Source organism: Dipodomys ordii, unplaced genomic scaffold, assembly GCF_000151885.1.
Source record: "Dipodomys ordii isolate 6190 unplaced genomic scaffold, Dord_2.0 Scaffold75, whole genome shotgun sequence".
Classification (NCBI taxonomy): domain Eukaryota; kingdom Metazoa; phylum Chordata; class Mammalia; order Rodentia; family Heteromyidae; genus Dipodomys; species Dipodomys ordii.
The window spans coordinates 6727268-6745375 of NW_012267291.1; the positions used below are offsets into that span (position 1 = coordinate 6727268).

At 44.9% G+C, this 18108-nt stretch overlaps 2 protein-coding genes across 2 annotated transcripts in view; both read right to left on the reverse strand.

The window, feature by feature from the left end:
- The window catches only part of Cse1l (CSE1 chromosome segregation 1-like (yeast)), a 35597-nt gene extending 35351 nt beyond the window's left edge, over positions 1-246 (reverse strand). Inside the window, exon 1 of the mRNA XM_013024313.1 lies at positions 138-246. The gene's annotated coding sequence lies outside the window, so the exon portion shown is untranslated. The remainder of the gene's footprint in view (positions 1-137) is intronic.
- Positions 247-6267: 6021 nt separating this feature from the next.
- The window catches only part of Arfgef2 (ADP-ribosylation factor guanine nucleotide-exchange factor 2 (brefeldin A-inhibited)), a gene marked incomplete at its 5' end in the record, with an annotated part of 66187 nt that continues 54346 nt past the window's right edge, over positions 6268-18108 (reverse strand). Inside the window, 8 exons of the mRNA XM_013024314.1 lie at positions 6268-9656; positions 10587-10704; positions 12733-12871; positions 13716-13884; positions 14186-14316; positions 15244-15358; positions 17419-17473; positions 17573-17711. Of these exons, the coding sequence (XP_012879768.1) occupies positions 9480-9656; positions 10587-10704; positions 12733-12871; positions 13716-13884; positions 14186-14316; positions 15244-15358; positions 17419-17473; positions 17573-17711 (1043 nt within the window). The remainder of the gene's footprint in view (positions 9657-10586; positions 10705-12732; positions 12872-13715; positions 13885-14185; positions 14317-15243; positions 15359-17418; positions 17474-17572; positions 17712-18108) is intronic.

An 18108-nucleotide genomic window follows, 5' to 3' on the forward strand; every position in this document is an offset into this window, starting at 1 on the left:
CCGGAAGCTCGGGTCCGCCTCCCGCCGTCGCCAGAGGCGCGGCCCTCGCGTCCTCGCGCTCACGAGTGCCTCCTGTCCCCTCCCTCAGCCGCGTCCCCGGAGCCACCCGGCGAGGCCGTGCTCGCCCCGCGCCTCACCTCGTGGGGATACGGGGACGGACAAGGGAATCCCAGCTGCGAACTGTAGCCGACACAACCCGCTGCGGACGCCACTCCGCCTCACATTCAAACCCCAGCAAAATGGCGCGGCGGCCAGGCTGCAACCAGAGCGCATGTGCGAGAGGAGCCGCGGCGGGGGGCGGAGCCAGGGAATGCCCCGGCCCCGCCCACGCTCCAAGAGCCAATCGGAACAAGATTGTTTTGCGCTGACGTCATGAGGATTTTTTGCCCTTTGACACCTCCAACAGACTTCTCAATCCCGGGGTTTCCAGAGGGGAAGGCGGATCGGGTTTCCGACTGCGGGGCCGTGTCCGGCGGTGGACCGAGCTCAGTGCCGCCAGAGGGAACTTCCGGTCCCTCATTAGGCTTCTGTTTTACAGGTAGAAGAGAAACAAGAAATTTCTAGCCGGGCTCCGGTGCCTCACGCCTGTCCTCCTCGCTACTCAGGAGGCTGAGATCTGAGGATCGCGGTTCAAAGCCAGCCTGGGCAGGAAAGTCCGTGGGACTCTGACCTCCAATAAACCACTGTGGCTCAAGCGGCAGAGCGCTCGCCTTGAGCTGAAGAGCTGAGGGACAGCGCCCAGGCCCAGAGTCCAAGGAAAAAAAGAAAAGAAAAAAGAAATTTCAAACCACGCCGGTTACCCTAGCTACTCAGGAAGCTGAGATCTGAGGGTCACAGTTCGAAGCCAGCCATGAGACTCTCAACTCCAATTAGAGCTGGTGGCCCAAGTGGTAGATCACTATCCTTGAGTGAAAAAGCACAAGGACAGCAACCAGGCCCTGAGTTCAGGCCCCACAACCAACACACAAAAATAGGTAAATAAAAATTCAGCTCTGACAGGCAGAGACTTGGAAAGTAAATGGGTGATCAGGGAAGCCAGGTGATCAGGAATGTCCCTATCAGGACAACGCTGACCTTTCAGCGAGGAGACAGCTGCCTGAAGGTTAGACTGGCAAATTCCCAACTAGACAGGGCCTAGATTGAGCCAGAAAAGCAAGCCAGGTGATGTAGCCCTCTAAACTAGTGCTTAGCCCATTCTAGCAGAATATATATATATACAATATACATAATATGTAGCATAATAATGTAATATAGAATATTATTTGCATAAGTATATATATTTACAGGATCAAGGCTGGTCCTCTACTACTTGAGCCATAGCCCCATTTTCAGCTTTTTTGCTGGTGAATTGAAGATGAGAGTCTCAACTCTCCTGCCCACCTGACTTCAAATTGCAATCCTCAATCTCATCCTCCTGAGAAACAAGGATTGCAGGTGTGAGCCACTGACATCTAGCTCCAAGTTCCTATGTATTTCTGCATAGGAGCTTGAAAATGATGTTAGTACCATGCTAAGTGTATGTTCTGTCCACAGGGGACAGTGATCCCCATTTTCTACCCTGGTTCATCTGTTCTCCAGCACATCATAAACACCCCTGGTGTGATGTGAGAGAAGTGTCTTTTCTACCAAAGTATATTGCTTCCTGTCAGTCTTGTGGAAATTATTTTTCAGCAAAGTTCCTGCTTTGGCCAAGTGGCTTAGCCCTTGTTGATTACAGTTTCTTTTTTTTCTTTTTTATTGTGAAAATACCATACAGAGGAGTTACAATTACATGAGCAAGATAATGAGTACATTTCTTATCAAGCATTGTTTCCTCCTCCTTTGTTTCCCCTTCCTATCCCTTCCCATCTCCCCCCCATATTTCCCTCTCTTGGTCCCCCTCCCCCCCCCCGCCAAAGTTTTAAAGTTCGTTTTTTGACATAACAACTTGTACATCTCATTGTTGCAATGGGTCCACCTGTGTCCCTATTTAAACTATTTGTTTTTTCCTTTCCCCTCCACAAATTATACCAACATTAAATACAATGAAAGCAGGGGTTATATTGTGGGGGGTACATTTTCATTATATCCCTTTCCTACTGCACTTTAAGACATCCTATTAAAAGCTCCTTGAAGCTGGGTGCTAATGCCTCATGCCTATAATCCTAGCTTCTCAGGAGTCTGAGATCTGATGATTATGGTCTGAAACCAGTCCAAGCAGAAAAGTCAGTGAGACTCTTATCTCCAATAAACTACTTAGAAAAAGCTAGAGCCAGGTGTGAGTGGCTCACACCTGTAACCCTAGCTATTCAGGAGGCTGAGATCTGAGGATTCCTGTTCAAAGCCAGCCCAGGCAGGAGCACTCATGAGACTATCTCCAATTAACCACCAGAAAACTGGAAGTGGCACTGTGGCTCAAGTGGTAGCTCACACCTGTAACCCTAGCTATTCAGGAGGCTGAGATCTGAGGATTCCTGTTCAAAGCCAGCCCAGGCAGGAGCACTCATGAGACTATCTCCAAAAAAAAAAAAAAAAGCTGGAAGTGGTGCTGTGGATCAAGTGGTAGAGTACTAGCCTTAACCACAAAGAGGTTCAGGGTCAGCACCGAGGCCTGGAGTTCAAGCCCTAGGACCAGGGAAAAAAAGGAAAAAAAAAAACACAAAAAAAACACCTTGAATTTTAGTTACATCCTGTTAATTAATCCTTGTCCTTTTTCAGATTGTGAACCTGAGCCCAGCCAATCCAAGCAGAGGGGCAAGGCCTGCTGAGTTAGAGATAAAAAGGGAGCAGCCTGTCTACTCTGAGTGCTCGCTTGCCAGATTTTAGACTGAGAGTGAGTGCATCCTTCTGCAGCAGTAAATTTTGCCATGCCCAAGTTCCTTTCAGGTGGTGCTCTTATTTCCTTTTTTTATTATTAATTTACTTTGTTATTATAGAGGTGATATAGAGGGATTACAATTACCTGAGTCAGGTAATGAGTATATTTCATTTTGTACAGTGTCTTCTGTTCCCTCATTCTCTCACAGTCCCTCCCTCCCATCTCTACCCATGAGTTGTGTAGTTCATCTTCATCAATGTCCACTGAGCTCCACTGGTGCACTTTTTCACCTGGTGTCCATAATTCTTTTTTATTGTGAAAATACTGTACAGAGGGGTTATAATTACATGGGCAAGATGAGTACATTTCTTATCAAGCATTGTAGCCTCCTCCATTGGTGTCCATAATTCTTTTTTTTTTTTTTTTGGGTCCGGTCATGGGGCCTGAACTCTGGGCCTGGGTGCTGTCCCTCAGCTCTTCAGCTCAAGGCTAGTGCTCTTCAGCTCAAGGCTAGTGCTCTACCACTTGAGCCACAGCACCACTTCCGGCTTTTTTCTTTTTTCTTATGTGGTGCTGAGGAATCGAACCCAGGGCCTCAGGCATCCAAGGCAAGCGCTCTTCCACTGAGCCACCTTCCCAGCCCTGGTGTCCATAATTCTTATGGGGCACCCCAACAGCCTAAGCCTGCCTGCCTGCCTGCCTCCCTCCCTCCATCCCTTCCTTCCTTCCTTCCCTTTCCTTTCCTTCCTTCCTTTTTATTGGTTGTGGGGCCTGAACTCTGGGCTTGGACGCTGTCCCTCAGCTCTTCAGCTCAAGGCGAGCGCTCTACAGCTTGAGCCACAGCACCACTTCTGGTTTTCTAGTGGTTTATTGGAGATAAGAGTCTCACGGACTTTCCTGCCAAGGCTGGCTTTTAATCGTGATCCTCAGATCTCAGCCTCCTGTATAGCTAGGATTATAGGCATGAGCCACCAGCGCCCGGCTAGCCTGAGCCATTTCTAACAGTGAGATCCCTCCCTGGGTGAGACTGTTGGGGGAATCATTCTTGCAGTGGAAGAGTGGGCCTGGAAGGGGAACTGGTGTGCTAGGCAATTTATTTTTATTTTTATTTTTTTTGGGGTCCGGTCGTGGGGCCTGAACTCTGGGCCTGAGCACTGTCCCTCAGCTCTTCAGCTCAAGGCTAACGCTCTACCACTTGAGCCACAGCACCACTTCCAGCTTTTTTCTTTTTGCTTATGTGGTGCTGAGGAATCGAACCCAGGGCCTCAGGCATGCTAGGCAAGCGCTCTACCACTGAGCCACCTTCCCAGCCCTAGGCAATGTTTAAGAATGGGCTCCAGAGCCTCACTGCAGGGCTGGGAATCCCCCGGGGTTCTCAGGGCTGTTTCAGTAATTTGGTGGAGGACAAATCAGAGAGAAAAGCAAGCAGTGTAATAGTGATGAGTGGCTTTCCATTAAGTATTTGTGGATGGAATCCAGTGAAGTGCCTGAGAAAAGTGTCTTTTCTATCAAAGTGTGTCACTTTCTGGGAATTTTTCTTTTTTTTTTTTTTGCCGGTCATGGGGCCTGAACTCTGGGCCTGGGCGCTGTCCCTCAGCTCTTCAGCTCAAGGCTAGCCCTCTACCCCTGGAGCCACAGCGCCACTTCGGGCTTTTTTCTGTTTATGTGGTGCTGAGGAATCGAACCCAGGGCCTCATGCTTGCAAGGCATGCACTCTACCGCTGAGCTACCTTTCCAGCCCTTTCTTTTTTAATAATATCCTATTCTGCTTCTGTTAAGACATCCTGTTACAAACAAGCTTATTTTTAGTTACAACCTGTTCCTGTTAAGACATCCTATTTTTGTTTTTTAAAAAAAGATTTTACTCTCTTTAAAGTAGCCAATCATGAGCTAGGTTGTGAACCCGAGCTTACCCAATTAGAGCAGAGGGGCAGAGCCTGCTGCATTAGAGATAAAAAGGGATTAGTTCACCTGCTGTGTGTGCTTGCTCACCAGTATTTTGGCCAATGGTGTACCATTCTGTGCAGAAATTTTGCCTTGAGACTGTTCTTTGTTTTTCATGTCTTCACTTGACTCCAGTGTTTCTTGGAGAGCATTTTTATAACATGTCTCAGCCCAGGCTGTCTGGAACTTGAGAGTCTCCTGCCTCATTTTTTCAAGTACTGGGATTATAGGTGTGCACCACCACAGCAGTTAATAAGTGGCATTGAACAAGATTGATCGGCCGTTCTTTACCAGTAATCCAAGTATATTCTTCCTCATAAAATAGACAAGCGGAAGTATTTATTTTAAAAATAGGTAAGGGAAGGGATGGAGGGTGAGAATGTTGATCATAAACTGCTTTGTAAAATGGCAACTCCCATGTACAACTATTTAATGGTAAAAATATGCATACATATGTGTGTATGTGTGTGAAGGCTAAAGAATGCTGGAAGTGTTTCTCACAGACCTGCCCATGACCAGGCTGATAGAGCCTTGTCAGAAGCAATAAGTGACTTAATTCCAGGGTTCCTCAGCCTGAGTACCATGACACTTGGGGCCTGGGAAATTCCTCATCATGGGGCTGTTTTGGCAGCATTTCTGGCCTCTCCCCACTAAGGTACCAATGGCCACTCTCACCCTCTTTGTGACAATAAGGAATGTCCTCAGACACTGCCAAATGGGCCATCTACTCCCTTGAGGCAGAACTGAGTATCTGGTTGGCAGCAGTTGAAGAGCATTGCTGTGGACCAAACCCTGATCCTATGTGATCTGGATACAATGGCTCTGGTAACCTTCCCCAAGAGGAAGGATGCCTATTGTAGAAGTCCCATGGGACTTAAAAGACTGGCACTACAAAGAGGACAGTCCAGCAGTTTCAGCAGTGGGTAGTTAAGACTTCACAGCTGTAGAGTATTTCAGAAAGAATGGGTTGGGAATCCTGAGGCGCAGATTGCAGCCTGATTGAACCGTCTTCCTGTGCAAGCAATGTGAGAATGCCTTGGAACACCTCACAAGCGATGGCACCAGCTGGCTCTGTGGCTGTCTACCCCAGCACCTCACCTCCAGCTAGGAGATATTTCTTCTGTCCTCTTGTAAACCAAAGCCAATTCATTAATAGCACCAAATGGATTGATTCAGAGATATGTAACAATCTAGTCATGACTGAGTTTCCCCCCACTTTCCTTTAGAGAGAAGAGAAACATAAAAATGGCCAGGTGCTAGTGGTTCAAGCCTGTAAATCCTAGCTACTCAAGAGGCTGAGATCTGAGGATCACTGTTCCAAGTCAGAACAGGCAGGAAAGTCCATGAGACTATATCTCCAGTTAATCCCAAGAAAACCAGAAGTGGTGCTGGTCGCTCAAAGTGATAGAGTGCTAGCCTTGAGCAAAAGAGAGCAGGATGGTGCCTAAGTTCAAGCCCTATAACCAAAAACAACAAAAAAAAAAAAAAGAAGAAAAGAAAAGAAAGAAGACCCACAATTAACATTCTCCCATTAATAATTATATTTATTTATTAAGTACAGTGGTCAAGTTTCACTGCCAACTGGAAACTTAGATCTACCACTAGAAGAAATTTAAAGTAATCTAAACTTATGGCTTGATAAATATTTAAAATTACTACATTAAAATCATCTTTACTTTTTACAATTTTATTGATTTACCACCTGATCAAAGCATGGGATATTTTAACAGTATTATACATAATATTTTTACATAGAAAACTTTACATAGCATTTCTTATTATATAATTCTGCTTTATTCTTTCAAAAATGTATACATCCACTGGGCAAGGAATGCTTTTCATTAAATTACCAATATTAAATGCACTTAATCATTGTGTATAGATTAAATCAAAATAGCTATTAACTACACTTTAGACATTTTAAGGTTAAAACGTAACATTTTGCACATAAATATTTGACGCAAATATGTAGATAAAATTTAAAAAAAAATTAGAACACCGAAGAACTATACCTTTGATGAGTGTCACTTTTTTTTGAGGGCAAGGATTCCAGATAGATTCATTCTTTAAAATATCCAGCTTTGGTTTCTTTGATTCTCACACTGCAAAGCTGCTATTAGGAAAAGTGGGTTTCCTGTAAATGCACGCTACATCTGCCCTAACACAAACAGTGAGACAGAGCTGAGTGGGTCCCAGCTTTTCCCAACCCCAGATCCGACCCCTCTGCATCCAAACAACAAACATGAATCAAGCAGAGACATTGCAAGTCAGGGGGCTCTTTTAGTAATGGCAGACAGCTACATGGATAGCCCGAATCACAGAAGAGCGACAACATAATGTTTAGTTGTTTGGGGATTTTTTTTTTTCTGCATTTCATACAAAAAGTCACCTGTCAGAGGAAAAGGTTGTATTTCCAGATATACAATTTTCACAATGTGTGTTCTTTGGTTGTACATGAGGAATACAGGAAAAGATGTATTTGACTAAAGGTGCAAAACAGAAATAAAACTTTCCATCCACTGCTTGTTGCTAAGATGCCAAAGCTGGGGATTTCCCTAGTACCCTGATGAAGGAGGCCAAACTGCCCAAAGCAACAGTTTCTTAACAAAAACCCAGCACACATAATCCACACCAAAGCATCGTAAGAAGTAAGGCCTTGGAAATACTTCATTCTCCCCCAAACTGGGGAACCCAAACAGCATCCTGGCCCACTTCACCAGGACCGGATTTAGACTGAATGGCCTATCACTGGAGGTAAGGGAACTCCTATTTGTCGCTGACAACTGAACAAAGAAAAATTACCCTGAAAGGTGTTACCAGCAGTTTTTTTAAAAAGGTCCCCTGTGGGTACAACTCAAATGCCTCACTCTGAAAGTGTATCTTTTATAAGACAAGATTAAAAGGGAGTTCTGGCCTGAACGTTTCCTGCAGTAATAAATATATGGACACATTCCCTGCCCTTCAAGGCAGCAGAGAATGCCATGGCGGTTTGCACTGCAGGGAAGGAAAAACCACCAGTGCCCTGGGATGTGGCTGCAGGTACCATAAGCTCGGTGAGGAAACAAACATGCGCAGCCTCCACTTCCACCTGTGATAGGAGAAGGGAATCAAATCTGCTCCCATTTCCCAATCACAGTAAAATATTCTCCCACGGTCAAAATTGTATGCCAAATTACATAGCCTCTCCTAATCTATATAAAGTAGAAAACATTTTTTTTCCTTTGGTAGACAAATACTTTTGGGGAAAGAAAAACAGTACTGCCAGCCCAAACCAAGCATTTATCAGGCTGTTAAAAAAAAAAAAAAAGGTCCTTTAGTAAGCAAAAGCACCAGAAATCCTCTTACAAAGAAAAAATGTCTCATTTTACAGGTAGCTTTCCAAACTACTAGCTCTTAAGGCACCGGGGTTGACATCAGTACAAGCCATTTCTGGACCGACACAAGTGGAAGTCTGATGCTTCTATCACTCTGACAATTTTCTTAGGTGAGCAAAGAATACAGTGTGTGCTGCTCAGGGCAAAGAAGCTTCCACACCCATTGCTAGAAGGATCGCACACCCACTACAAGTGAGCTCAGTATCCTTGTGTGGCCCACTTTACATGAGCTGCATCAGAATTGCTCTCTCCGCAATTCAGGACACCGCATCTGCATTGACATAGGACCCTGGAATCTCATCTCACCAATGAATTCAGCTCTTTGCTCACCAGACACTGCCTGCTCCTTCCATGGCAGGGCCAGCTCCACTCATGACCTGTGGCTGAGGCCATGGGAACACCTCTTCTCATGCAAACTTCCTGTCCTCCTCTCAAGGTCCCGCTAATGGGGAACTGTGCAAATCAGTGACACTCACCACCGGTACACTCACTGTCACTCTTCTGAGGTAAAAATAAAAAGGTGTGAAGGCCCACCTCCTATGTGAGATGTGAGCATGCGCAGTAGACAGGACCCTGGAACTCCTCGCTGAACACCATCTACAAATACTTCACGGAAGGTCACTATTACACTGCTTGCTTTTCTCTCTGACCTGTCCCCCCTCCCCCATGTTACTAAAACAGAGCCACGAGGCACTACATTTTCTTTAACCTTGTAAGCTCTTTTAATTTAATTTGCTAATTTAATTGCTAAACTGTGCCTTCAATCAAATCTTCAATAAGATCTTCTAGTAAAATATTTTAAATATCACTCAAACATTAACAAAATAAAACATAAAACTTAACAACCCTTTCTTTCCCTACCTTTCCCCAAACTAACCTAACTACAGCTGAGGCAGAATTGACAAAACAGTCAAACTTCTCTAACACACTCAAACAGCAACAAAAACCCAGCATATTTTAGGTGGCAGTCAGCCTTACAAGAAACTTTATTAACGTACTCTCTAGTGAACATGAACCTATACAGCTATTTTCAAGGAGAGTGACTTTCTCTGACAACACATTTACAGCCAGTCATGGGACTTTGCTAGGAAAAGGTGACATCTGCAGTGAAGGATTTGGTGGTTGGATCAGTTAAACGGAATGACAGATGAAAGCCTCCCACCCACTGTGTTCCACCCACCACGTTCCTGGGTAGGCAACGGTGTAATGCGACACCCCAAGCCTCAGCTGGGGCCTGATGGGGCCAGGGTGGAAGACATTCTTATCTAGGCTGCTGTGAGCGCAGGAGGGCAGCTGCGTGTTCCTGTGTGCCTCGCAGACTTGTCAGGCCGAGACCGCATGATGGGTGTTCCACTAGGCAGAGGTTACCACACAGATGACAGGGCTGCAGGAGCCTGCGACAGCTCTTCTGGAATCCAAATCTTATACACAATGCCTATCCGTAGAAAGAACTTCCGCAGCACCGCTCGGAGCTCGGGGATCAGGTCAAACTGCATAATTTCACACAAGTAGGGGTAGTACATGGAAGCATGTGCTTTGAACTTGAGGTGGGAGAGAACCAGAGATGAAAATTAGACTTCACACTAGTGTTTTAGCACCAGTTTTAAAAAAATGTTCACCTCCCTGAAATTTTTTTTTGTCGGTCATGGGCCTGAACTCTGGGCTTGGGTGCTGTCCCTCAGCTCTTCAGTTCAAGGCTAGTACTCTATCATGTGAGCCACAGCGCCATTTCTGTTTTTTTTCTGCTTATGTGGTGCTGAGGAATTGAACCCAGGGCCTCAAGCATGCAAGGCAAGCACTCTACCACTGAGCCACCTTCCCAGCCCCCCTGAAACTTTTTTCTTACTATTAGAAACCCGTTAGTTAAAAAAGAGCTTCCACATTAAAACCAATTTTAATTATACTTGTATTTATTATCTACTTATTTATTTTGGGGGGCTGGTCCTAGGACTTGAGCTTAGCTTCTTTTTTCTTCTTTGTTTGTTGGTCATGGGGCTTGAGCTCTGGGCCTGGGCACTGTCCCTCAGCAATTCAGCTCAAGGCTAGCGCTCTACCACTTGAGCCACAGTGCCACTTCTGGCTTTTTCTGCTTATGTGGTATTGAGGAATTGAACCCAGGGCCTTATGCATACAAGGCAAGCACTCTACCACTGAGCCACCTTCCCAGCCCCCTGACTATACTTTTAATAATTTTGTAAAGCAAGTTTCCAGGCTTAAACCAGCACTCCACAACCTCAACCCTCCCTTCCTGCACTGAGAATCACTAACTGTCCCCAACAGCCACCTACGTGGCTGACACTGTGATCTTTCTCAACTAGGGTTCTTCTAAGTAAAGGTCCATATCCAAAGGCCCTTATTTTGGTTTATCTGTAGTACTTGTACAATGGTGTTAGACATGTTCCATCCTTGCAAGATAATGAAAATCCCCAACTTTCTGCCCTAGAGTAGACATTGAACTCTACCGTCTATACCTTCTCATCATTGATTTTGAGGGTTTTCGTTAGCAGTAACAACAGGAGACTTGTCCAGGCCTCTCGATGGCTTTCAGAATTCACCGTGATGAAATAGGCAAGAGCTTCACTGCACACACTGAATTAAGAAAGAGAACAGATTAAAGTCTGAACTTAGTGGACAGCTCTTGGGTCTTGCAGTGAGTATCTACTGAGTACCAACACTGGATGGACTGGCCCAGGCAAAGCACTGAGTCCTAGTTTCTTTATTTTTATTATTTATTTATTTATTTTTGCTGGTCATGGACCTGAACTCTGGGCCTAGGCCCTGTCCCTCAGTTCTTCAGCTCAAGGCAAGCATTCTACTGCTTGAGCCACAGCGCCACTTCCGGCCTTTTCTGTTTATGTGGTGTTGAGAAATCGAACCCAGGGCCTCATGCATGCAAGGCAAGCACTCTACCTCTGAGCCAGCTTCCCAGCCCATCGTTTTTTTTTTTTTTTTTGGTTGGTCGTGGGGCTTGAACTCTGGGCCTGAGCGCTGTTCCTCAGCTCTTCAGCTCAAGGCTAGCGCCACAGGGCTACTTCCAGTTTTCTGAGTGGTTTATTGGAGATCACAATCTCATGGACTATTCCTGCACTGGCTGACTTTGAACTGTGATCCTCAGATCTCACCCTCCTGAGTAGCTGGGATTACAGGCATGAATCACTAGGTGGATTGCCAGTATTTTAAACCAGTTGTATATATACATTTATGTATATCCTTTAGAGAAACTTTACAAGACTATGAAGGTAATTCTCTTTTGGGCTTGATCTAATTAAGCCAGGTATAATGGTGTACTTCTATAATCCCAACACTTAGGAGACTGAGGTAGGAGCATCACAGTTTGAGATCAGCCTGGCCTACATATCGTTTGATGTTAGCCAAGATTAAAAATACTGTCTCAAAAACAAAACAAAAAATAAAGAGAAAAATGAATCCCTGATGTCCTCTTTAACTGAATCTCTCTCAGCTAGGCCTAGTTATACATTCTCTTGTAAGGCAACTGCAAAGTGTGTAGGATAACGAAGAGAAAGAAGCAAATGGAAAGGGAAAAGTTCTGATTCTAGGGGATATATGATGACATTCTGGCATATTTTTCTTTCTAGGTCTTGTTTTTTCCCCTTCACAGTGCTGGGAATGGAAGCCAAGGCCTCAATCATACGAGGCCAGTAGCCTGTCACTGAGCAGCAGCCATCAACCCTGAAAAGCTCTGAATTTAATGGATATAAATATTCCATTGTAGGAGTTAGCATAGTTCAGTTATCCATCCACACTCATGCTGTTCATTCGCTTTCTATTTATAAATTAAGTCTACATGGGAGTCCGGGTTCCTGTTTCTGAGGGATTTACATAGTAGATTTCCTAACAATGGAATTACTGAGTCAAAGAGAATTTTCAGGCCTGAATATAATCTGCTTTCCAGAAAGATTATGTCACTGTACACTCTTACTAGCTGGGCAGGAGATTTTTGCCTTACCAAATGGCTGCCATTTTAGAGTGTTACTGGTTTTAAATCTTAATGATGTAAAAGGAAGCTCCAGGACAAAGGTTTAGCTCAGCACTTGAGGCCCTGGGTCCCATCCCAGGCAATAACCCAACCAAACAAAACAATAACACATGAAACAGTGAAAATGTAGAACTCAAGAATGAAATGTGACTAAAGTAAGCAATGCCCAATGCCCAGGAAGCAGTGGCCAACACCTACTTTTCTGCCAGGCCTTTCTCACCGGTGCTTACTGCCCCCGTCTCTGCGCGTTGGCACCACCGAGGCACGCAGTTCCTGGTACCCATGTGACTCTAACTCATCCTTCTCAGAAAGAAGGAAGGACAGGCTGCCAGAGCTGCCAGCAACTCTGAAGAGGACCTCCTCCCAGGCCTCAGAATGCGAGCTAGAGTCAGCATTGGTCTCTAGCCTGCGGACACCATGGTCAGAGCACTTTCCCTGCCCATGATGGTGCCAGAGGAAGTCCTTGGAGAAGCAAGCGAGGCCCTGTCTTGTCCTCAGGAAGAGAATGGTGAAAGAAAACAGTTTGTGGGGTGTCTGTATTTTTCTTCAATTCTTCGATTGACAGTAACGGGATGGATATTGTTTGTGACAGACAAAACTTAATGACAAAGCACTCTTACGTTAAAAGTCGCTGCTGGATTTCACCCCAGGAATCCCTGCGGTTCTCATCCACATACATTCGAAACAGGATCCTCAAACAACAGGCCAGGCTGCTGGTTTCTTGTTTGAGAAGATTGGGCTTAGATTTGCCTTTAAAGCCTAGAGATGAGAAGGTCATCAAAGTACTGCTGGCTGCAGGCTCAGCGGGAACCCTGTGCTGCTTTACCCCCTCGGCTGGCTGTCTCGCAGCCCAGTGGTGGTGCTGGAGGTCAGCCCTGCCTCTGCAGAGCCACCCACAACGGGGCCGCCCCATTCCTCCAATTAGTCTTGCTGGATGGCTGTGAGCGCAATGAGTTTCACCTTTTTAAACCCAATAGCTCTTAAGAATTCTGGCACATTTTCTAAGCTGCACAATTTCATCTTCAAACAGCACATGAGAACATAGTTCTTAGAACAGCATTATTAGCCAGCCAAAGAGATGTGCAAAAGCACTCTCATAAACAAAATCTTATTAGAAGCAGACATAAAGCTTCGGGGATTTTTGGAGGTAGGAAGGAGTGAGGAATTCTAAAGCCTCGGGAGACACATGACTGGTTTGTTCTCAGCTTCCATCTTCTCATATCACATTGAACTTTGAATGTCCAATTTCACAACTTGAAAGGTGAGAGTTCTCTAACTTCCACCAAATACTTCCTGAGACTCTCTCATGTGCCAGGCACTTTCCTGGATCTGGGATGAAATCTATCTAGCATCAAGCACAAAACTGCCTAGAGTAATTCATAAATACTTGGCCAACATGTGGCTGAAGTTTGTGTTATCAACACAGCCTTCACAGCATAAGTGGAGTCTGTGTGTTTACAAGTATTTTGCTACAACAATGTATTCTTCTCTTTACTTCATAAACATATGGGTTATGTTAAAAATACCCCCATCTCCCAGAGGCTTTTATGCTTTAGGATGGGGACCAGTGTGGTCACCAGCCACACTGTCTGCTGCATGCTACCTGCTCGCCACAGGACGGTCCGCTGCTCATAGTTGGAGTTGAAGGCCTTGGAGAATGAATGGGATTCCTGCAAGCAGTCCAACAGCTTGAAGAGGTGCTGGGAAGACATGTGCTTGTACATGCCCTGGTCCTCCGTCTCGATGTGGATCTCTGCCTCCAGTGTGTCTTGCTGGGAAAGAAGGAGGAAATTGAAGGCGGCAGAGTGGTGTGGGCACTGTGCTGGCAGACAGAGGCAGTCCTCTATGAAGCCCACGCAGTTTCCCAGTCCCTGTGGCCATTCTCACTTAGACTTTGCCTGGAAGCTTCGAGTTTTCGTTTTTAGTTCCACTGTGGCAATGTCAAGTGACCAATGTACCGTCCCTGCATGCAGGGTTGGAAAGAGGTGGACTCCAAGGTGAGCAAGCCTCTGTGGAAGGGAAATGCACCACCCTGGCCCAGGCCTGCAGTGGGCCCAGGCCTGTGGTCATTACCTGGGCAGCAACCATGTGCTCTGCGTCCTCCTTTTTGCTGGTTGCAGGGTAGAACACAATGTTGTCAATGGTCTGAATGAGTTCCAGCTGGACCACACACTTGATGAGGAGGCTGGCAAACAGTTTCTGATCTATATTAGATGATAAAGGTTAACTCTAATAATGACTCAGCCAATAGTGTATAAATGCCCAGTGAGCTGCAACACAGAGCAGATGTCCTGTGGCACTGAGCGTAGCCCTCTTACTAGAAGAAATGTGTCCCCACTTCCCCCAGCTCACTACCTCAACCAGGTTGAGGAAGAAGCAGAGCCTTGCACCCTGCTCTCTGGAGGCAGCTACTAAATGATGGCACAGCAGGGGCTTTTTGTTTTTTAATGAATCCAGAGTGGCTGCTTTTATTCCTTCCAAAGCTAATGGTGACCCTATTTTTTTCTATTGTGGTACTCCAAAAATGAACTTCACTTGGTGTTTGGACCTCAGGCAGAATGGACCACTACAAAGACACAATGGACTACATGACTTTAAAAGGCCAGAAGAGGGGCTGGGAAGGTGGCTTAGTGGTAGAGTGCTTGCCTTACATGCATGAGGCCCTGGGTTCGATTCCTCAGTACCACATATGCAAAAAGAAAAAAAGCCGGAAGTGGCGCTGTGGCTCAAGTGGTAGAGTGCTAGCCTTGAGCTGAAGAGGTGAGGGACAGCGCCCAGGCCCAGAGTTCAGGACCCACAACCGGACCAAAAAAAAAAAAAAAAGACACATGAACAGACTATTACAGAACCTAAATAGTCTAACAGAATGTGGAAATTCACTATGTACTGAGTTTAAATGCACTGTAAAAATGAAAAAAATTCATAGTAATCCATAATTTGTATAAAAAGGAAAGGAGAACTTCAATATGTCTGTGTGTCAATGTGAACACACCTGCTTGAGGGCCCAGGAAGGGAATGGGGCTTGGAGCTCAGGGGCACTTGGTTCATCCTATTTACCCCTTGGTGCCTTCTGAACATCTGAATCCCATAAAGTGTCAATGATGAAGACAAGCAGAAGGAAAAGGGCTTACTTGCATATGGTCTCCCCTTCCAGCTGTCATCTGTGGGGTTGGAGAGCTGGCTCTGGCCTCTCTCGGATGCATTCTTGTCTATGCTGCTTAAAGACTGGCGGTCTAGATCCACGTCCTAGAGGCAAACCAGAGAAAACCATAAAGCTCACTTTTCTTCAGCCCCCAGGCAGAGATTTGAGGTTTTAGTACTCACAATCCAGCTTTCATTTAAACTTCACATTTTTCTACTTCAATTCAGGATATTTTTCTACACTTTTATATAATGATGAGTGTGACAAAGTTTTTATTAGATCAAATTCAAAATTAAATTAGCAATGTGGTATCTAGGGTTTTTGTTTTCTTAGTGGTGGTACTGGGGTTTGAACTTGGGGCCTTGCAGTTGCTACATAGATGGTCTACCACTGGAGCCACCCTACCAACTTTTTTTTTTTTGGGGTCCAGTCGTGGGGCCTGAACTCTGGGCCTGGGCTCTGTCCCTCAACTCTTCAGCTCAAGGCTAGTGCTCTACCACTTGAGCCACAGCGCCACTTCTGGCTTTTTTTTCTTTTTGCTTATGTGTTGTTGGGGAATCGAACCCAGGGCCTCATGCATGCAAGGCAAGCGCTCTACTACTGAGCCACCTTCCCAGCCCCCACCCCACCAACTTTTAAGTTGCTGTGTACTACATGCCTTTTAAAATCTATATTCTAGAAAGTGCTGGTGGCTCACACCTGTAATCCTAGCTACTCAGGAGGCTGAGATCTAAGGATTGTAGTTCAAAACTAGCACAGGCAGGAAAAGTCTGTGAGACTCTTTCTCCAATAAACTACTCAGAAAAAGCCAAAAGTGGCACTGTAGCTTAAGTAGTAGAGCACTAAGCTTGAGCAAAAGCAATTCAGGGACAGAGTCCAGGCCCTGAAATCAAGTCCCAGGACCAGCAAAAATTAAATCAAAATAAAATCTATAGTCTTATTTGGGAATAAAGCTAATCCAACTTTCTATTACTATCCAGTAAATAAAAGCATTCCAAAGTGAAATTTGAATTAGAGCTTCTTATTATTTATCTTGTGGTACTATGTTTTTATTTAATTAATTTGTTTTTGTCTGTTGTGGGGCTTGAACTCTGGGCTTGGGTGCTATCCCTCAACTTTTCAGCTCAAGGCAAGCACTCTACCGCTTGAGCCACAGCACACTTCCAGTTTTCTGGTGGTTTATTGGAAATAAGAGTGTCATGGACTTTCCTGCCCAGTCTGGCTTTGAACCGTGATCCTCAGCGATCAGCCTCCTGAGTAGCTAGGATGACAGGTGTGAGCCACGGGCGCCTGGCAGATGTTTTTATATTTAACTCCGGGCCTTGTACTTGCTAGACATGTGCTGTTCCACTGAGCCACCCCACAACCCTTAAACTAAAACTTCTTTATATATGGTTTCACAGAAAAGACCACTATAGTTTCTTTAGTGGGCAGCAGAGCACTTTTAACTTAGGATTCCAACCAAAAGGGTCACCTCACAAGTACTATTTTTTTCTATTTTCATTGTTGCAAATAATCTTTTTCGACCATATTGAACCACCTTCATTCAAGGTGTTGCTTTAACAGTGTAACATTAAAACTAACCCCAGAATCTATGATAATGAGAATTTGTTACAGAAATTATAATAGGAAAAGTATTTCTCAAAAAATAGTAAGAAGGTGGACAAGTGCTGCAAATGCTAATGCATTATGTGGGCACACACAGACATAGAGAGCAAGCTAGAAAGTCAACCGTGCTTTATACTGGGTAAGAAGAATTCTTTGGAAAATATGTTCCTGGGGCTGGGAAGGTGGCTCAGTGGTAGAGTGCTTGCCTTGCATGCATGAGGCCCTGGGTTCAATTCCTCAGCACCACATAAGCAAAAAGAAAAAAGCCGGAAGTGCGCTATGGCTCAAGTGGTAGAGCGCTAGCCTTGAGCTGAGGAACTGAGGGACAGAGCCCAGGCCCAGAGTTCAGGCCCCACGACCGGACCCACCCCCCCAAAAAAAAAGAAAAAAAAAGAAAAATATGTTCCTGTAATTTCTAACCAATGGTAGCTAACATTGATCCTAGATGTTACAACCTGTCTCACTGACTTCCCATCAGAAAGTGCAAATCACTTAAGGCTGACTCAATCTTTTCTTGAGATAGAAGAAGGAAAAGATGACAACAACATCATCCTACCAAATGTTTTTCAAATGGCTCTTCGTCCATCCCTGCAGGTTTCCACATCAGCAACCTAATGGAATGAGAGAGAAGGAAAATGTGAACATCCAAGGTCAACCGCTAAGGCCACCTGGTGCATAAGAACCAAACCTAACAACTGCACTTTACTTACACATGCGGGATGGTGGTTTTGAAAATATCCAACATACAGTTGCACGTTTCATCCCAGACTTCAGGACTGAATTTCTCTCCATTGGATATCACTAAGTTCTCTAAGCAATTGGTACCTGATCGAGCCAACTGTTCATTATCTGCACAACAAAACATTAGGAGACATGAAACCTTAACTCCTGCTGTGATGCCCAGGGGCCCAAGGGCTGCTACTGTGAGGAGAAGACTGAAGTTGAAGGTTTGTAGGCTTTTAATTAATGAATCAAGGCTTCAAAGAGGATGAAAATTTTACAGTTTAAATATATTTATCTTGTTTTATTGCTAGGGATGGAAGACTAATTTTTCATTACTTTAAATGGCTCACATCGGAGAAATAGCAAAATATGGATCTACGAGACCAGTGCTTCATGTTACATTTCCAATTTTTGCCATGTGAATACTATCAACTCTTTTGAAATTTTCTTTAAATTAGATGCATTTGTTGAAAAATCTAAGTTTAGCCTACGACAATAATCCAGGCGTGGCACCAGAGGGGCA